We start from the raw sequence: 18,324 nt of genomic DNA, 5'->3' as shown, positions 1-18,324 counted from the left end.
ATATGTATTTTCCTATTACAATTTTCTTAATAGTTTCGGGTTTGTTTTTACAGTCTTTTTACTTCTTCTTTTTTTCTCCTGTGATTTAATGACTAATTTTAGTGTTGTGTTTGGATTCTTTTTCTCTTTTGTGTGTGTGTATGTACTGTAGATTTTTGGCTTGTGGTAACCATGGGATTTTGACATAGCAGTCTATATATAAACAAGATTGTTTTAAGGTCTTTTAATTTCACACACATTTCCAATATCCTCCATTTGTGCTCTCCTCACAATTGATGGTTTTTATGTCATATTTTGGCGCACAGATGATTTCCTATCTATACTGTATGTTTGCCTTTACTGGTGAGTCTCTCCATTCGTAATTTCTTCTGTCTCTATTTGTGGCTTTTTCATTTCTGCTTTAAGAAGTTCCTTTAGTACTTGTTGCAATGCTGGTCTGCTGGTGCTGAATTCTCTTAGCTTTTGCTTTTCTATAAAGCTTTTCATTTCTCCAATGAATCTGGATGACAGCCCCACAGGGTAGAGTGTTGTATGCTTTCCTTTAAGAGTTTTAAAGTATATGGTCTTACATCTTTAATCCATTCTGAGTTTGTTTTTTGTGGTAGATTGTTTATAAAAATGGCCACATTATTTAATTCAAAATGCAGGCCTATATGAAATGTGACTGCACTGTCACTTTCCATTAAGAGGTAAAGTCTGTTTTTCCCCCTGACCCACCTTGAACCTGAACTCTTAACCATGTGACTTTCTTTGGCCAATGGTACATTTACAAACATCACACCAGGAGATCCTTAAGAAAGCATGTGCACTGGTGCTTGACCTCTCTTGCTGCTGGAAATCCAGTGCCACCAGGTGAACATGCACAAGCTGGCCTCTTTGAGGATGAGTGACCAAATGAAGAAACCACAGTCATCCCAGGTAAGAACCTAAACATGTGGATGAGGACATCCTAGACCACCTAGTCCAGTCAAACTGTCTCAGGCTGGAGAAACAACTCAGCCATCATATGGAATGTGACAGACAAATATTTGTTACTTTTAAGCCACTAAATATTAGGTGTGCTTTTTAAACATAATAAAATGGTAATAGACTATATATAATTTATTTCATGATGTCCTGTTCTAACTTTTTCAACAAACAGACCATTAAGCAGACCCATGTGTATTGGATAAAACTGCTTCTATTGTACTAGTTTCATCTCCAATTTACAAATAAACAATCTGAGGCCCAGCAGGTTAGATAACATTTCCGAGAGTTAACACAATAAGTAGTAGAGCCAAGATCTGAATCTGCATATTCTGACCCAGAGTATGGGCTCCTTAGGAAAGCCTTTGAGATGCTGGTCCCACCTCCTTGACCAAAGTTACCTTCAGTCCTTTAAACGTCCTTCTTTTAGAAATAAGTTATTTACTTACATCCTTTTACACTCTTTGATTTTGAAACACATGAATTTATTATAAATTTAAATATTATCAATCCAAGTACTGAAGTAAAAAGTTTTATTTACTATATCTGAAGGGACAGTTTTGAGCCATTACTGATTTAGGGGATAGGATTATGAAGGGTGCACTGCTTTCTAATTCACATTTTTGTAGTAACTGAATTTTATATAATGAACAAGTTTTCACTGCAATTTTAAAATCAAAAACATTAGGAAAGGATATAGTACATACAAGAAGAGGGATAATATGGGGAAAGACAAGTGAAGAGGCTTCACTTGTGCCAAGGGACCTGCCATCCTAGGTTTCCTTGAGGATCATCTGTAGAAACCTCCCCAAGCCACCAAATAAGAAGGGGTAGGCAATTTTACACTGCTACCAGAGGGCCTCAATGAAATACCAGCCCTACAAGACTGCCCTTTTCCCTAACTACCTTGCACCTGCTCCTGACCCTGAACAAGTCAGAAAAATAAGGGGGCCAGTAAGGCTGGAAGTATGGAGAAGGCAACCAAAAATATTCAGTCTTTTCATTTAGGTTTCTCTGCCTAAAGCTTTAATTTTCAAGGCAATTTAGAGTTTGAGTTATTATTCTGAACTACACATTTTGATCCTGAATTGAGGCTTTTTGGTGACTAAACAGTATGTTGAAAGATTATATAAGAATGACTAGAAAAACTATGGGATCTGAGAGAAATCTCATTCAGGGTAAGGAAAAGCCTAGCTCACAGAGCAGTTTAGAAAGTCAGAAAAGAGATATTAAGCTGCTTTCTGTTGTTGCCTATTGTGTCTGATGCAGTCATCCTATCTACACACTGATAAGAAAAATGGGCTCTGCAGCAGTTAATTCGTTAGCTGGGGTTCCCTTCATAGATAATAAGTGATGGGATTCAGCTGGAAGTGTAACTCAGGTGTTTGTGTCCCCATGCCTCTGATCATAAGCAGAAGCAGGACAGAAGGGGAAATCAAGCTAGGTGAGGGGCACTCACACTCCTTCTCAAAAGCATTTTGGTCAGGACCCGCAGCTCTCACTTTGGAATTCAAGTTCACTTGAATTCCCACACCTCATGCCACTGTCACTGTTGCTCTGCCTACAGGTGGGGATGCAGCATCAACACACTGGAGTCAGACATTGTGAATCCTGCATCATGTGAAGCTTCAAACTTCAGATTCCCATGTGTTACTCCTAGTGGCCAGCTCAGAGGGTTGAATTACAGTATCCAAGAAAGGCACATTGTGGGGATTCAATACACAGCCAATTATTAATACCAACAGCAATTTCTCCCTGAGAATAACAGGAGGATCTGGATGAGAGAAGGAAAACTGCCATATCTCCAATGTCACATATTGTTTCTGCTCTTAAGTAGCTACTCTGGGGACTGCACAGTGGGCAATGTAGGGGTAAGGTGGGGGACAGAGACTCCTACTGTATCAGTCTAGGAAGAATAATCTGAACAACCAGCTCACCATGAAGTAGTAAGGGTGAGTCATCCCATTCAGGACTTCAATGTTGTCTGTGGTCACGGACTGAATACTGTGGCACCAGACCAATGAGAAGAGCCAAGGTTCATTGACAATGTATAAGTTGATGCTGATGTTAGCTGCTTTATATTCTCTGGGAAGAAAAGGAACCCACAGGAGATTTAGATTTAATCTTATTTTTATCATCTAAAAGGTAAACAGCCACAATATTTGTGAAAGACTGTAGCTTAAATCACCAGAATTAGTTGGGCATGGGATGACTTATGACATGACATGTAGAATGAGCTTATGTTACAGTGAGACACAGAACTGCATTTACTACCTTTCCTCCTCAACCAACAGTAGTATGCATGTCCTAAGGGGAAAAGAAAGACAGGAAGAAAAGAGGAAGGAGGGAAGGAAGTGGGGTACAGAGTGAAGCAAAGATGGAGGAAAAAATGGGAGGAAGGAAAGCCCTACTAGAATTAGCCAATTTCCATGGTATAAATATTCCTACGTATGAGTGCATGCGCTGTCACTTCAGTTGTGTCCGACTCTTTGTGACCCTATGGACTGGAGCCCACCAGGCTCCTCTGTCCATGGGATTCTCCAGGCAAGAATAATGGAGTTTCCATGCCCTCCTCCAAGGGATCTTCCCAACCTAGGGACTGAACCCGCACCTCTTATGTCTCCTGCACTGGTAGGCTGGACTTTTACCACTGGTACCAGCTGGGAAGCCTTAGCCCAATTTCAACCACCACTGTTGAAACAGGTTTGCAAACCTCTTTGGCTCCAATAAGCTGGTATGAGTGAGCTCCACATACTACTATGAAGCAAATATATTTACTTCCTTCGGAGAACTTACCACTCTCTACTCTACCTGCTTTCCTATCAGTCTTCTTTACTTGAGTGTAAGCATATTAAAGCAGAGATTCTGCATTTCCATATGTTCAGTACCTGCTTCATAAAGAGTTAACTGAAGGAATAAGTAAATGAATACCTATCTGGTAAATATTTACATTTCAAATTTTTTAAAGAATTTTCAAAACAACTGAGTAGGAGAAATGGAACCCAAATTTCCCTGTGCACTAAATGTCAGTAGATATGCACACAGTATCTATAGCTATGGAAAGAAAATAAGTAGAAGAACATCTAGTAACTCTAATCAAGTTGTCATCTTCAGAGAAAACTTCTCACAAAATGTACCACATAAATCCCTTCAAAAATTTTTGTTTTAATCCTGAGATGGCACAGTATATTGGAAACAGCTCTGTAGAAGCCTGGGTGTGAGTGCAGTTTTGTCATACACTAGCTTGGCAGGGTCTTAGGCTCAGTGTATAAATTGTAAGATAAAAAATCATACCACTACATTTGCAGGAGTGCTTGCAATTAGTTACCTAGTATGTTGGAATTATCTCTAAGACAATTCTACATATCACCTAAAAGATTCTTTTTAATAGAAATAAGGAAATAGTAACTTTGCCATCTAAGGTCCATTTAGTCAAGGCTATGGTTTTTCCAGTAGTCATGTATGGATGTGAGAGTTGGACTGTGAAGGATGAGCACCAAAGAATTGATGTTTTAGAAATGTGGTGTTGGAGAAGACTCTTGAGAGTCCCTTGGACTGCAAGGAGATCCAACCAGTCCATTCTGAAGGAGATCAACCCTGGGATTTCTTTGGAAGGAATGTTGCTAAAGCTGAAACTCCAGTACTTTGGCCACCTCATGCGAAGAGTTGACTCATTGGAAAAGACTCTGATGCTGGGAGGGACTGGGGGCAGGAGAAGAAGTGGACGACCGAGGATGAGATGGCTGGATGGCATCACTGACGCGATGGACGCGAGTCTGAGTGAACTCCAGGAGTTGGTGATGGACAGGGAGGCCTGGTGTGCTGTGATTCATGGGGTCTCAGAGAGTCGGACACGACTGAGCAACTGAACTGAACTGAACTGAATAAAAACCTACTTTTCAAAACTTTTTGAAACCAATACACAAAACCATTCCATTTCTATATAGAAATTGAAATAATACCATAAACAATTACTCCAAAGAAAAGTAAATACTTAGGTACTAACTTAACAAAACCTGTAAGCCATAAACTACAAAGAACTGACGAAAGTCATCAAAGACGATTTAAAAAGTGAAGAGACATATGGATGTCAGTTCTCACAGTGATCCACAAGCTTAATGCAATTCCTATGAAAATACCAGAAAGGATTTTCGGACAATTAGCCCAGCTGATTCTGAAATGTATATAGTAAGGCACAGCCCAAAATTAACTAAAATGATACTAAAAAAGAATAAAGTGAGAAAGAATCACTCTACCCAATAAAGTTGGTTTAAACCTCAACATTCAGAAAACGAAGATCATGGCATCCGGTCCCATCACTTCATGGAAAATAGATGGGGAAACAGGGGAAACAGTGTCAGACTTTATTTTGGGGGGCTCCAAAATCACTGCAGATGGTGACTGCAGCCATGAAATTAAAAAACGCTTACTACTTGGAAGGAAAGTTATGACCAACCTAGAGAGCATATTCAAAAGCAGAGACATTACTTTGCCAACAAAGGTCCATCTAGTCAAGGCTATGGTTTTTCCAGTGGTCATGTATGGATCTGAGAGTTGGACTATGAAGAATGCTGAGCGCCAAAGAATTGATGCTTTTGAACTGTGGTGTTGGAGAAGACTCTTGAGAGTCCCTTGGACTGCAAGGAGATCCAACCAGTCCATCCTAAAGGAGATCAGTCCTGGGATTTCTTTGGAGGGAATGATGCTAAAGCTGAAACTCCAGTACTTTGGCCACCTCATGTGAAGAGCTGACTCATTGGAAAAGACTCTGATGCTGGGAGGGATTGGGGGCAGGAGGAGAAGGGGACGACCGAGGATGAGATGGCTGGATGGCATCAGTGACTCGATCGATGTGAGTCTGAGTAAACTCCGGGAGTTGGTGATGGACAGGGAGGCCTGGCGTGCTGCGATTCATGGGGTCACAAAGAGTCAGACACAACTGAGTGACTGAAATGAACTGAACTGAACTGATACAGTAATCAAAATACTGTGGTCTTAGAAAAGAAACAGAGATTAGTGGAACATAATTTAAAATCACAACGAGTTGGACACAACTGAGCAACTGAACAACAATTTAAAAGCCATAAACAGACCCACACAAACACATCAAAATGATAATTGTTAAAGGTGCAAAATTAAATCAATGAAAGAAAAAGTTTTTTTTTTTTCAACAAATGGTACTAGAGCAATTGTATAGGCAAAGGCAAAAAAGAAACAGAAAACTTTGACCCACACCACATAATTCATATAAAAATTGACTAAACATGGACCACAGAGTTAAGTACATGATGTAAAACCATAAAACTTTTGGGAAAAAAAGCCAGAAATCTTTGAGATCTAAGGGTTAGACAAAGAGCTCTTAGACTTGACATTAAAAACATGACTCATAAAAGAGAAAATAATCAAAATGTTAAAACTTTTGCTTTGTGGAAGACTCTGTTAAGGAGATGGTACACTCCTGAAACAGACTGGGACAAAATATTTACAAATCAAATATCCAACAAAAAACTATACTCACACAAAGAACTCTCAATATTTAACAATAAAAAATCATGCAGTTCAGTTAAAAATGGTATGATAAGACATTTGACTGAAGAGGATAGACCATGGAAACTTAGCACATGAGAAGATGTTTAATATCATTACTCACCAGGGAATGAAAATTAAAACCACAATGAGATATCACTACACACATAACAGAATGACTACATTTAAAAATAAATCACAGTGCCCTAAACTAGCAAGGATGGAGAACCTCTGGATCATCATACATTGCTGGTGGGAACATAAAATGGTATAGCCCCTCTGAAATTGTTTGGCAGTTCCTCATAAATTATATAAAACTTATAGAGTTCCTTATAAAACTTGCCAAACTATCATACCCCAGGATGCATTCTTGGGCAAACTTATATTCACAGCAGGCAATTCTGGGAAGATGGCAGAAAAAGAAGCACCAGGAACCTGCCCCCATCTAAACTATAATTACACTGGCAAAATCTACCAAATGTAACTGCTTTGGCTCTATGGGGTTTATTGAAGTCTTGCAACTTCCAGGGAAATTTTATAAGTTATACTTAACTTTGGTCAATTTCAGTAATTAGCACAGTATCAATTATCCACTCTTCATTCTCAGCCCTATCACAGGCAGCTGTGCCCATGTTCCTGGAGCAGCTTGCACACAGCCTATGGAAGCCAAGATGGGCCAAAAGGTCACTATCCTCCAATTATTGGAGATCTGTGCTCTGATGAAACATTTGAATCTAGCTGTATCTAGGGTACACCAAGATGAACTCAAAGAGATCCACCCTATGACATATTATAATCAAACTTTCAAAAGCCAAAGGCAAAGAAAAGACTCTTGAAAGCATCTTGTTACATATAAGGATCCTCAATAACATCCTGAGCAGATTTTTCATCAGAAATTTTGGAAGACAGAAGGTAGTGGATCCACATAGTCTAAGTGTTAAAAGAAAAACCAGTCAACCAAGACACTTATATCCAGCAAAGCCTGTCTTTTAAAAATAAGGGGTGTTATAGGAAAAAACAAATCTGACTCCATATTAGATCTGTTTATTCTAATATGCAAGTTAAATTGCATACTCTATTGCTCTGGTGACAAGACAAGAATGCTGCCTATGGCCTGATATATATAGCACAGTTCATTCTCAAGGCTATGACTTATTAAAGGATAACACTTTTCCATTTACGTGGAGATTGTATAACACAGAATAGCACTTATCTTGTTGGAGGTCTTCAGGAACACTGTGATGTGACCTACATGGACAGGTACAACAAAAAAGGATACCAAGAAGTTCCAGCAACCAACCACATTTTCTCTCCTTTTAGAACATAAAAAGCCCAAATTCTAGCTTGGATAAGATGGTGCTTTGGGACACTCATTCACCATATTCTCAGTCTACTAGCTTTCCAGATAAAATTGCTACTCCTTGACAGAGCATCTGTCATGTAGCAAGCAGTATGAGCTTGGATTTAGGTAACAAATTTTGGTGAATTTAGAGAGGATCCCTGTTGCTCATGGCCAGCTATCCCGAACTTAGAAATTATTGGATAAGGCCCTAGCAACTGGTGGGACCACTTATGCTGAAGATCTTCCCTACAAAATTCCCCCAAAGTGGCTCCAGCTATCCCAGCACTTGGCAGTTGGAATAAGCACTTGGTATCTGGAAGTCATTAAGTCAGGTAAGTTATTAATGTGTATAAACCAAAAACTTTTCTCCTCTCTGTTTGGGGCTTTTCTTCTCAGGAATAAGTCAATTTTTTTAATTTGAGTAGGGTACCCTGTTGGAGAGAGGAAACAGTTGCTGATTTTTATCCAATTTTCAAACTGGTTTATCTGTTTCTTTGAATGAAAGCATCTGTGTGTGCCATTTGTTTGTTTGTCTTATATTTCTGTCTTTAAAACCACTATTACTAAAGAAAGTCCTCTGGGGGGTGGTCTGATTACAGCTACAAACCCATGACTAAGAAAAAGAATATTCTATTGTAACAATGTGTGGTCACAGTACCTGTCTGGAACTCCAGTGGGATTTATCTGGTTATCTTGAGACCCTGTGTACCATGTACTGCCACCTTTGCTGTGTTAATTGCATCATCGGTGGTCTCCTGTGTCATTGAAAGTGAAAGTCACTCAGTTATACCTGACTCTTTGCGACACCATGAACTGTAACCCACCAGGCTCCTGTGGCCATGGAATTCTCCAGGCAAGAATGCTGAAGTGGGTTGCCTTTCATTTCTCCAGCCTGTGTCACTGGTATATGTAAAACCCCAAGACCAAACTTAAGGGTTTATTTAGAATTCTCTGTTTGTCTTTGAGCTTTTGTTTCACTTTGTTTTGGAACCATTTCTTCATTTACAGTCAAATCAGTCGGTGATATTTAAAACTCTTACTGATGTCAAATGGAAGAAAGGAACACACACACACACACACAAAATAAAACTTGTCTGTGTCTGAGAGTGGGACATTCCCAGGGAGAAGAGAAAATTCCCACTTTGTTCTTAAAACTGAAAGCCTCAGCCCAGAATTCAGCTGATAGATTTATGCCAAGGCAAAATGGTTAAGAGAAGATCAATTGCTATTTTTTATTTTATAGTAAAACACTCAAAAAGACTATACAACTCTGCAATTAGAGCTATTCTGTAAGGACTGTGGGGAAGAATGATGAAATGCCCTATGTGCAAATATTTGTGGTATTACATCAGGGAAAATTAAAGAAGAAAGGGAACTAGAGTGAGGATATGTTGTTTAAAACCTTCACCCCTCTGCCTGAGCCATCTGTGCCAGCCACTCTAGCTGCTATGTGAATATACCTATGTCTTATTATTTCATTACTTTCCTACAAAGCTAGAGTCAGTTCCCAATGCTGGGGCTCAGGGAATGTTCAAACTAGCTCCCACACCTTATAGGGATCAATTAGAAAGTCCTGAATTAGGTCCAGGAGCACAGAGACCTAGTCTGATATTGCCATCTTAGACCTGTTAGGACACCAAGTTTGGACCACTCCCTGCTCAAGCCAATTTCCCCTATGCCATTATCCTGTGAGGGCCTAAATGCAAACAGCCAGCAGGCTGGTTTTAATAAATTATTTTTAATTCAGTAAAAACCAAATAAAGACTCCTCTGAATTTTTTCAATGAATTTATCAAGCCCACGGCAGATCCTGGGGTCTCTAAAAGTGCTAGAAATGTAAATATGAGAAAACTGCAGACATGAGATGATGCATTTGGAATGAACCCTTCTCAGTTGGTAGATGCTTCTTTTAAAGTACTCGACAGCAGGAAACAATAACAGAAATAAGAAGATGCAAACAGAATGCCATTTTTCTGGCAGCAGCATTTGATTCCCAGAAGACAAGTAACTTGAATAGAGGTAAGCCACCCCTGAGGAAGGAACAATACACTTACTGTAAGGAGGAAGGACAGTGGAAAAAATTATTGCCCTGGGGTAAAATGCTAAAAACAAAACAAAGAAATATAGGAACCTTTCATATGACAGAAATAGATGATGATGAATGAAGAGGCTCAGATTCTCTCTTGGATTTGAGGCACCCAATTACAATTTCCCCACAGGAGCCCAAGGTAAAACTGACAGTGGGGAATGATCTGATTGACTTTCTGATAGACAAGGGTGCAACATACATTATGGTAAACACCGGGGTGGCACAGAAAACATCTCTATCCATCTCAGTCACAAAAGTCTCTAAAGAAGTATAAAATCATTCCTTCTTACAAACTCCAGAATGCCACCTAAGGGACCTCATCCTGAAACACAGCTTCTTATATATGCCAGAGTAACCAATTCCTTTGAGATTTCCTTTGTATATGAAATCCTCAAATAACTTTTTTGCCAGAACAGCTTGAGATCAGAATCCTACCAGAACATGCTTTAAGACTGTATTCTTAAAGACTATATTCTTTAAGCCTATATATTCATGAAATGCCCCCTCCAAAAAAGAGACAGAGCTCTTTAACCCCACCCCCAAGGAAATCATGATCTGAACTACATGGACACCTGCAAGAACAGAGGATTCATAAACCAAGAAATTTGCACCAACCAACCACACCCCTCCACTTGCAGTATAAACGAAGACTAAGTTCTAAGTTGGTGAGATGTTTCTGTGACATACTAGACATCTTCTCAGTCTGCCACTTTTCTGAACAAAGTTGTTAATACTTGCCCCAACAAACCATCTCAATTTACTGGCTTGTTATGGAGCGAGAAGTACGAGCTTGGACCCAAAAAGAGGTGGAAATTAAGACATTCTCAAACGAAAGCTGAGGGAATTCATGGCCACTAGACTGACCCTGTAAGAAAAATTCAAGGGAGTCCTCCAAGGTAAAATAAAGTCATGAGATAGTAAATCAATGCTGTATGGTAACATAAGGATTTCAGTAAAAGTAAATACGTGAGAAAATTTAAACTCTAGCATTGGTTTTGCCATGCCAATACAATATTGTAAAGTAATTAACCTCCAATTAAAATAAATAAATTTATATTTTTAAAAATTTTTTTAAGTATAAAAAAATCTAGCATTACTGTAAAAATGGTCTGTAAACACAACAACTTAAATATGTCTTTATTTTTCACATAATTTAAGACTGAAACACTTAAAGGGAAAAAAAAACACAATCATTAGTCTAAAAGCTAGTATTTTTGTAACTCTGGTTATCACTCCAGATGTTGTTTTCAATATCATTTGAGAAACGACTACATTTAGAAGTATTATTATTTTATATTTAGTGGCACACAATGAAAAAAGATGAAGTTTTCTGACATCAACAAGCAAAAGGGGTAGGACTGGTCCTGTGAAGGAAAAGAGCTATTGCATATCATTGAATTTAAGTTGGTATAAATTCAATCACAGTGTCATAATGTTACATGGTAAGTGCAATTCCCATGGTAACCATAGGGAAATTAGGTATATAATATATTAAAAAAACTGAGGGCTTCTCTGGTGGCTCAGGGGGTAAAGTGTCTGCCTGCAATGCTGGAGACCTGGGTTTGATCCCTGGGTTGGGAAGTTCCCCTGGAGAAAGAAATGGAAACCCACTCTAGTACTCTTGCCTGGAAAATCCCATGGATGGAGGAACCTGGTAGGCTACAGTCCATGGGGTCGCAAAAAGTCAGACACGACTGAGCAACTTCATTTTCTTATATAAAAAAGGAAATGAGAAAAGGATTTAAATGTTCCACTACAAAAATAACTAAACACAAAAGAAAACAGTAAGGCAGGAAATAAAGGGTAAAATATTATAACATATATAGAAATAACAAATTAAAACAGATGACAGAAACAAAATAACAAATATTTACAGACATGATAGAAGTAACATGACAACAGCCCCCCTTATCAGTAATTACTTTAAATGGAAATGGATTAAACTCTCCAATCAAACAGAGATTGGCAGAATGCATAAAACCACATTTCATGGTGTTTACAAGAGACTCAATTTTAGATCTGCTGTACAACAAAGTGAATCAACTATTGGCATACATATATTTCCTCTCTCTTAGACCTTCCTCTTACCCCACACACCCACCCATCTAGGTCATCACTGAGCATACACCTGAGCTCCCTGTTCTATGCAGCAGGTTCCCACTAGCTATTTTTTCCATGGTAGTACATATATGTCAATCCTAACCTTCCAGTTCATCCCACCCTCGCATTTCCACCTTTCCCCCCTTTAGTGTCCACATGTCTGTTCTCTATTCCTGCCTTGCAAACAGGTTCATCTCTGCCCTTTTTCTGGATTCCATATATATGCATTAATATGTGGTATTTGTTTTTCTCCTTCTGACTCATTTCACTCTGTATGACAGACTCTAGGACCATCAACATTTCTACAAACAACCCAGTTTTGTACCTTTTTATGGCTGAGTAATATTACATTGTATAGATTTACCATTTTTCTTTTTTTGTATTTTTTGAACATTAATAAAAGTTTCAATACAGCAAGAAAACATAATAATTATAAACATTTATGCACATAATACAGACAAGCAAAATTTATATAGCAAACACTGACAGAATTGAAACTATATTATAATACTTGGAGATTTTAATACCCCACTCTTATTAACAGACAGAACAACCAGACAGAAGATAAATAGGGAAACAGAGGACTCAATCAATACAAGAAACTAACTGTACATATGCAGACATATGCAAAATGCTCCACCCAACAATAGGATGCACAAACTTCTCAAGTACACATGGGACATTTTCAGGACAGACTAGGTGTTTGGCCACAAAATCTCAATAGACTTAAAAAGATAGGTAACAGGACAAAGTTAGAAGTCAATAACAAAACAAAAATGAAAATTTACATATTTGTGGAACTTAATGCACTTTCAAGCAACCAGTGGATCAAAAACATGTAACCACTAGGCAAACTATAAAATATTTGGATATGTGATGAAAAGAAAAACAAAATCCATGGGATGTAGCAAAAGTAATGCATGGGGGGCAATGCATATCTAAATGCAAACATTAAAAAAAAAAGAAAGCTCTCAAATCAACAACCTACCTTTAAAACTTAAGAAAATGGAAAAAGCAAAAGGAAGAAAATAATAAAGGTCAAACAGAAATACGCAAAATGAAGAACAGAAAACCAACAGAGAAAAATAAAAGAAACCTAAGGTAATTCTCCGAATATATCAACAAAATTGATAAGCTTTTAACATGATATACAACCATGAAAAAGAGAAAAGACTCAAATTACTGAAGTCAGAAATTAAAGTGGGAAAATTACCACCAATTTAACAGAAATATGAGGATTATAAGAGGGTACTATAAGGAATCATATCTCAACAAACTAGATAGACTCAATGAAATGGACAAATTCCTAGAAACATAAAACCTACCAAGACTGAATCAGAAAAGAAATCAGTAATGAATAAGAAAACGCAAATAGACCTACAATGGGTAAAGAAATTGAATCATTAACCAAAACTCTCCAAAGAAAATTCCTGGACCCAATGACTACACTGGTGAACTTCACCAAACATTCCAAGAATAACAAATACCAAACCATTAGGATGGCTACATCAAAAAAACAGAAATCAATTCTGGTTTCCTCCATGTGTATGCCTAGCAGTGGGATTGATGCGTCATAAGGCAGTTCTATTTGTAGTTTTTTAAGGAATCTCCACACTGTTCTCCATAGTGGCTGTACTACTTTGCATTCCCACCAACAGTGTAACAGGGTTCCCTTTTCTCCACACCCTCTCCAGCATTTATTGCTTGTGGACTTTTGGATCGCAGCCATTCTGACTGGTGTGAAATGGTACCTCATTGCGGTCTTGATTTGCACTTCTCTGATAATGAGTGATGTTGAGTATCTTTTCATGTGTTTGTTAGCCATCCGTATGTCTTCTTTGGAGAAATGTCTATTTAGTTCTTTGGCCCATTTTTTGATTGGGTCATTTATTTTTCTGGAATTGAGCTGCATAAGTTGCTTGTATATTTTTGAGATTAGTTGTTTGTCAGTTGCTTCATTTGTGCACCCCAGTGTTCATTGCAGCACTGTTTATAATAGCCAGGACATGGAAGCAACCTAGATGTCCATCAGCAGACGAATGGATAAGAAAGTTGTGGTACATATACACTATGGAGTATTACTCAGCCATTAAAAAGAATGCATTTGAATCAGTTCTAATGAGGTGGATGAAACTGGAGCCGATTATACAGAGTGAAGTAAACCAGAAAGAAAATCACCAATACAGTATACTAACACATATATATGGAATTTAGAAAGATGGTAATGATAACCCTATATTTGAGACAGCAAAAGAGACACAGATGTAAAACAGACTTTTGGACTCTGGGAGAGGCAGAGGGTGGGGTGATTTGGGAGAATGGCATTGAAACATGTATAGTATCATGTAAGAAATGAATCGCTAGTCTAGGTTCGATACAGGATACAGGATGCTTGGGGCTGGTGCACTGGGATGACCCAGAGAGATGATATGGGGAGGGTGGTGGGAGGGGGGTTCAGGGTTGGGAGCTCATGTACACCTGTCGTGGATTCATGTCAATGTATGGCAAAACCAATACAGTATTGTAAAGTAAAAAAATAAATAAAATTTAAATTAAAAAAAAAAACAGAAATCAATAAGGATGTGTTAACATGGAAAACTTGGAACATTTGTGTCCTGTTTTTACAGCCACTGTGGAAAACAGTATGGTGTTTATTCAAAAAATTTAAAAAAAAATGCATACAATTCAGCAATTCTACTTTCTGGTAAATACCCAAAAGAATTGAAAGCAGGGTCTTGAATGGCTATTCATACCCATGTTCCAAGCTGCCTCATTCATAAGAGCTAAGATGTTCAAGCAACCCAAATTCCATCAGCTAATGAATGGATAAGAAAACTGCGGTACATATATACAGTAGACTATTATTCAGCCTTAAAAAGAAATGAAATTCTGTAACGAATGAATTCAACATGGATGGACCTTGAGAACTTCATCCTAAGTGAAATAAGTTAGTCTTAGACAAATATGTGATTCTACTTACATGAATCAAAATCACAAACAGAAACACTCTGATGAGGGATTGATGAAGGTTCATTGTTTAATGAGAACTTGAGTTACAAGATGAAAAGTGTTAGGTAGGTAGATGATGGTGATTGTTGTATAACAGTGAATGTACATTAAAACCACAGTATTTTATATTAAAAATCATTGCAAAAGTAAGTTTTATATATATTTTAACACAATGAAGACACTTTTTAAAGAATGGGGGGTCTGAGTGAGTTATAGACTCTTAGTTAAAAAATCATGTTCTCATGAAAACCTATACTCAAATGTTCATAACATTTATCTATAATAAATACAAACAATCAGATATCTTTCAGTTGATGGATAATTTTACAAATATTAGTACATTCATACAATGGAACACTATCCATCAATGAAACTGAAAAAACTGTAGATGCATGCAAAAATATGGCTAAATGTCAAAGGGAATTATACTGAGTGGAAAAAAGGCCAATCACAACAAGTTGCATACTCTGTGATTCTTCTATATAACTTTCTTAAAATGACAGGATTATAGAAATGCAGAAGAGATTAGTCATTGAGAGGGGTTAGGGTTTGAGGTGAGCAGATGCAGATGGAAGGAAAGGGAGTGTAGTTATCAAAGGGCAACAAAAGTAATACTTCTGGTGACTCCAGTCGAGGTTCGAAGCATGAGACAGAGTGCTCAGCGCTGGTGCACTGGGATGACCCTGAGGGATGGGATGGGGAAGGAGATGGGAGGGGGGTTCACCCATGGCTGATTCATGTCAATGTATGGCAAAAACCACTACAATATTGTAAAGTAATTAGCCTCCAATTAAAATAAATAAATTAAAACACACACACATTTGTTTAAAAAAAAAAGAAAGAAAGAAAAGAAAAACTGGAGCTGGAAACTAAGAGCTTTGAATCCAAGGCTAAGGAGATTGAACTCTTTCCTATAAGTAGTGGGGGAATCCTCAGGGTGTTTGAGTGAAACACGGACATTTACATGTTTAGAAGCAACTTCCTATAGCACTGTGGCTAATAAGGAGGCCAGGCTAGTGGTATCTTAAGAATCTTTCTTTACCTCTCCAAAATACTGGAAATGATCATTCATGGGGTATGTTTACTGAGCCTATGCAAAACTGAAGGTATTCCTAGCAACTTTTCCCTACCTTACCTCCACATCTTTAAAATTCAGTAAGTCTGTATTATCTTAGGTCTTGAGATGTTAATGACTTTGAATAATTGTCAACACTTGCAATTATAATGACTGATACTTTATCATTTCTCATAATGAGCAATGCTAATTAAAATTGATTGTGCTAGAAAAAAAAAAAGTAATACTTCTGGTGATTAAACCAGTCTATCTTGGTTGTGCTGTTAAGATCCACAAACATATATATGATAAAACTGCACAGAACTATATATACAAAACATACATAAAATGAATGTAAGTAAAACTTGGGAAATTTGAGTAAGATAGGTGGGTTTTATCAATATCAATAGCTTGGTTTTGATATCATACCATTACAAGTTTTACCAATGGAATAACACATCATCACATCATCATTTGTATTATTTCCTACATGTTAACATGCAATAATTTCAAAATAAAAAGTTTAAAAAATACTATAGACTATTTTTCAAAATACACTACAAATGTACTCTGGGTCTGGTTTTTCTAGCAGTCACATATGGATGTGAGAGTTGGACCATACAAAAGGCTGGAGCACCGAAGAATTGATGCTTTTGAACTGGTAGTGTTGGAGAAGACTCTTGAGGGTCCCTTGGACTGCAAGGAGATCAAACCAGTCAGTCCTAAAGGAAATCAATCCTGAATATTCATTGGAAAGATTGATGCTGAAGCTGATACTCCAGCACTTTGGCCACCTGATAAGAAGAGCTGATTCATTATAAAAGACCCTGATGCTGGGAAAGATTGAAGGCAGGAGGAGAAGGGGACAACATAGGACAAGATGGTTGGATGGCATCACCAACTCAACGAACATGAGTTTGGGCAAGCACCAGGAAATGGTGAAGGACAGGGAAGCCTGGCATGTTGCAGTCCATGGGGTCACAAAGAGTCAGACATGACTGCGTGACTAAGCAACAACAACTTTGGGTTTTATATCAAAAGTATTATAACTTCACACCAGTCAGAATGTCTGCAATCCAAAAGTCTGCAAGCAATAAATGCTGGAGAGGGTGTGGAGAAAAGGGAACCCTCCTACAATGTTGGTGGGAATGCAAACTTGTACAGCCACTATGGAAAACAGTGTGGAGATTCCTTAAAATACTGGAAATAGAACTGCCTTATGACCCAGCAATCCCACTGCTGGGCATACACACTGAGGAAACCAGAATTGAAAGAGACACATGTACTCCAATGTTCATCGCAGCACTGTTTATAATAGCCAGGACATGGAAACAACCTAGATGTCCATCAGCAGATGAATGGATAAGAAAGCTGTGGTACATATACACAATGGAGTATTACTCAGCCATTAAAAAGAATACATTTGAATCAGTTCTGATGAGATGGATGAAACTAGAGCTGATTATACAGAGTGAAGTAAGCCAGAAAGAAAAACACCAATACAGTATACTAACACATATATATGGAATTTGGAAAGATGGCAATGATGACCCTGTATGCAAGACAGCAAAGGAGATACAGATGTGTAGAGCAGACTTTTGGACTCAGAGGGAGAGGGAGAGGGTGGGATGATTTGGGAGAATGGCATTGAAATATGTATACTATCATGTAGGAAACGAATCACCAGTCTATGCCCGATGCAGGATACAGCATGCTTGGGGCTGGTGTATGGGGATGACCCAGGGAGATGTTATGGGGAGGGAGGTGGGAGGGGGGTTCATGTTTGGGAACACATGTACACCCGTGGTTGATTCATGTCAATGTATGGTAAAACCAATACAGTATTGTAAAGTAAAATAAAGTAAAAATAAAAATTAAAAAAAAATAAAAATAAAAAATAGAAAAAAAATGCTGAATTAGGAGAAATGAAGAGACCACATGACAGTACAAGTGAGTGAAGCACAGAAGTGAAAGATAGTTGGTAAAAAATGTAAGCAAAAGACAATAACGGCTTATTTATGAGAGTGAAAAAAAAAACCCAAAAGTATTATAACAAGAAGAGCACAAAGGGCAGAAGGTAGTAAATAGAACTGTGTTGTCTTAAGGCTTTAATATTTTGTATTTTATATTATAGAATAATATTAATTTACAGATTATAATAATAATTATAATCCCTAGAGCAACCACTAAAAAATAATTCAGAAATGTAAAAGCCTATAGAAGAGACAGAAAAGAACAC

General features: G+C 37.8%; 1 protein-coding gene across 1 annotated transcript in view; it reads right to left on the bottom strand.

Moving 5' to 3' along the window:
• Positions 1-18,324, bottom strand: part of LOC102183296 (glycerophosphodiester phosphodiesterase domain-containing protein 4-like) — a 97,955-nt gene that overhangs the window by 17,741 nt on the left and 61,890 nt on the right. The window contains exon 12 of the mRNA XM_005699509.1: positions 2,904-3,051. Coding sequence (XP_005699566.1) covers positions 2,904-3,051 — 148 coding nt within the window. The remainder of the gene's footprint in view (positions 1-2,903; positions 3,052-18,324) is intronic.

The sequence above is a fragment of the Capra hircus genome, chromosome 29, assembly GCF_001704415.2.
Source record: "Capra hircus breed San Clemente chromosome 29, ASM170441v1, whole genome shotgun sequence".
In the NCBI taxonomy this organism is placed as follows: Eukaryota; Metazoa; Chordata; class Mammalia; order Artiodactyla; family Bovidae; genus Capra; species Capra hircus.
This window is presented reverse-complemented; position numbering and strand designations above follow the sequence as displayed.